Below are 813 nucleotides of genomic sequence, written 5' to 3'. Positions count from 1 at the left end.
ACAGCTTTGGAAATGTTCATACACTGTGCCGGCAGACAGAACTGAGCACAGCACAGGCACCTCGAAGTATCAGCCCCTCCATCCCCCCTCTGTGATTGGCTGCTCTGCTGAGTCTTATACACTGGGAGCACATGAGACTCCCAGCTGTCAGTCTGAGCGCTGAATCCTACACATCCCAACATCAGCACCAGCTGGCAGTGCCCCGCCACCATGATGGAGAGCACTATCTTCGAGATTTTAATAGACGAATTCGATGCCAACTGCAGCCTCTTGGATGCTTATCAGGACTCGTTCCTCACCATCAATCACACCTTCCTGCCCTTTGATGGTAGGCAGCTGGCACAGCTTTAGGAAGTGTCTGTAACTAGTGAGGATTCTGCAGTAGAGCCGCTTTGTGCTTTAATGTGTTTTCCCTCTTTTATTTTTGTGTTGTTTTCCATGTAAAGGTCCTCACTGCAGTGCCACCATCGACCAGATTGGTACCTGCTGGCCACGCAGCATCGCCGGGGAACTGGTAGAGAGACCCTGCCCGGATTCCTTCAATGGCATCAAGTACAACACTACCAGTAAGTGGAAACTTTGCGTTGCTTTTTTTTGGGGTGCGCGGGACAGTCAGTGCCGTCACATTGTTCATGACATCAGCAAAAGTGCACAACGTGTACATGTTTCGCTGGAGGGGCTTTGCAAAATAAAATAGGTAAACAGTTGCATTTGACTACAGAATGTATTTTTGATACTATGATTGAGCAGTGCATGGTTAGAGGAATCAATTTTTATTTTTAATTTGTATTGTTATAAAATAAAAACAATTAT

At 46.5% G+C, this 813-nt stretch overlaps 1 protein-coding gene across 1 annotated transcript in view; it reads left to right on the top strand.

Annotated features, from left to right (window-relative positions):
* The first annotated feature begins 186 nt into the window (after positions 1-186).
* CRHR2 (corticotropin releasing hormone receptor 2) overlaps positions 187-813 on the top strand; it is a 133,584-nt gene continuing 132,957 nt past the window's right edge. The window contains exons 1-2 of the mRNA XM_018568151.1: positions 187-328; positions 447-566. Coding sequence (XP_018423653.1) covers positions 211-328; positions 447-566 — 238 coding nt within the window. The 5' untranslated portion in view covers positions 187-210. The remainder of the gene's footprint in view (positions 329-446; positions 567-813) is intronic.

Source organism: Nanorana parkeri, unplaced genomic scaffold, assembly GCF_000935625.1.
Source record: "Nanorana parkeri isolate BGI_ZX_2015 unplaced genomic scaffold, ASM93562v1 scaffold1146, whole genome shotgun sequence".
Lineage (NCBI taxonomy): Eukaryota > Metazoa > Chordata > Amphibia > Anura > Dicroglossidae > Nanorana > Nanorana parkeri.
This window is presented reverse-complemented; position numbering and strand designations above follow the sequence as displayed.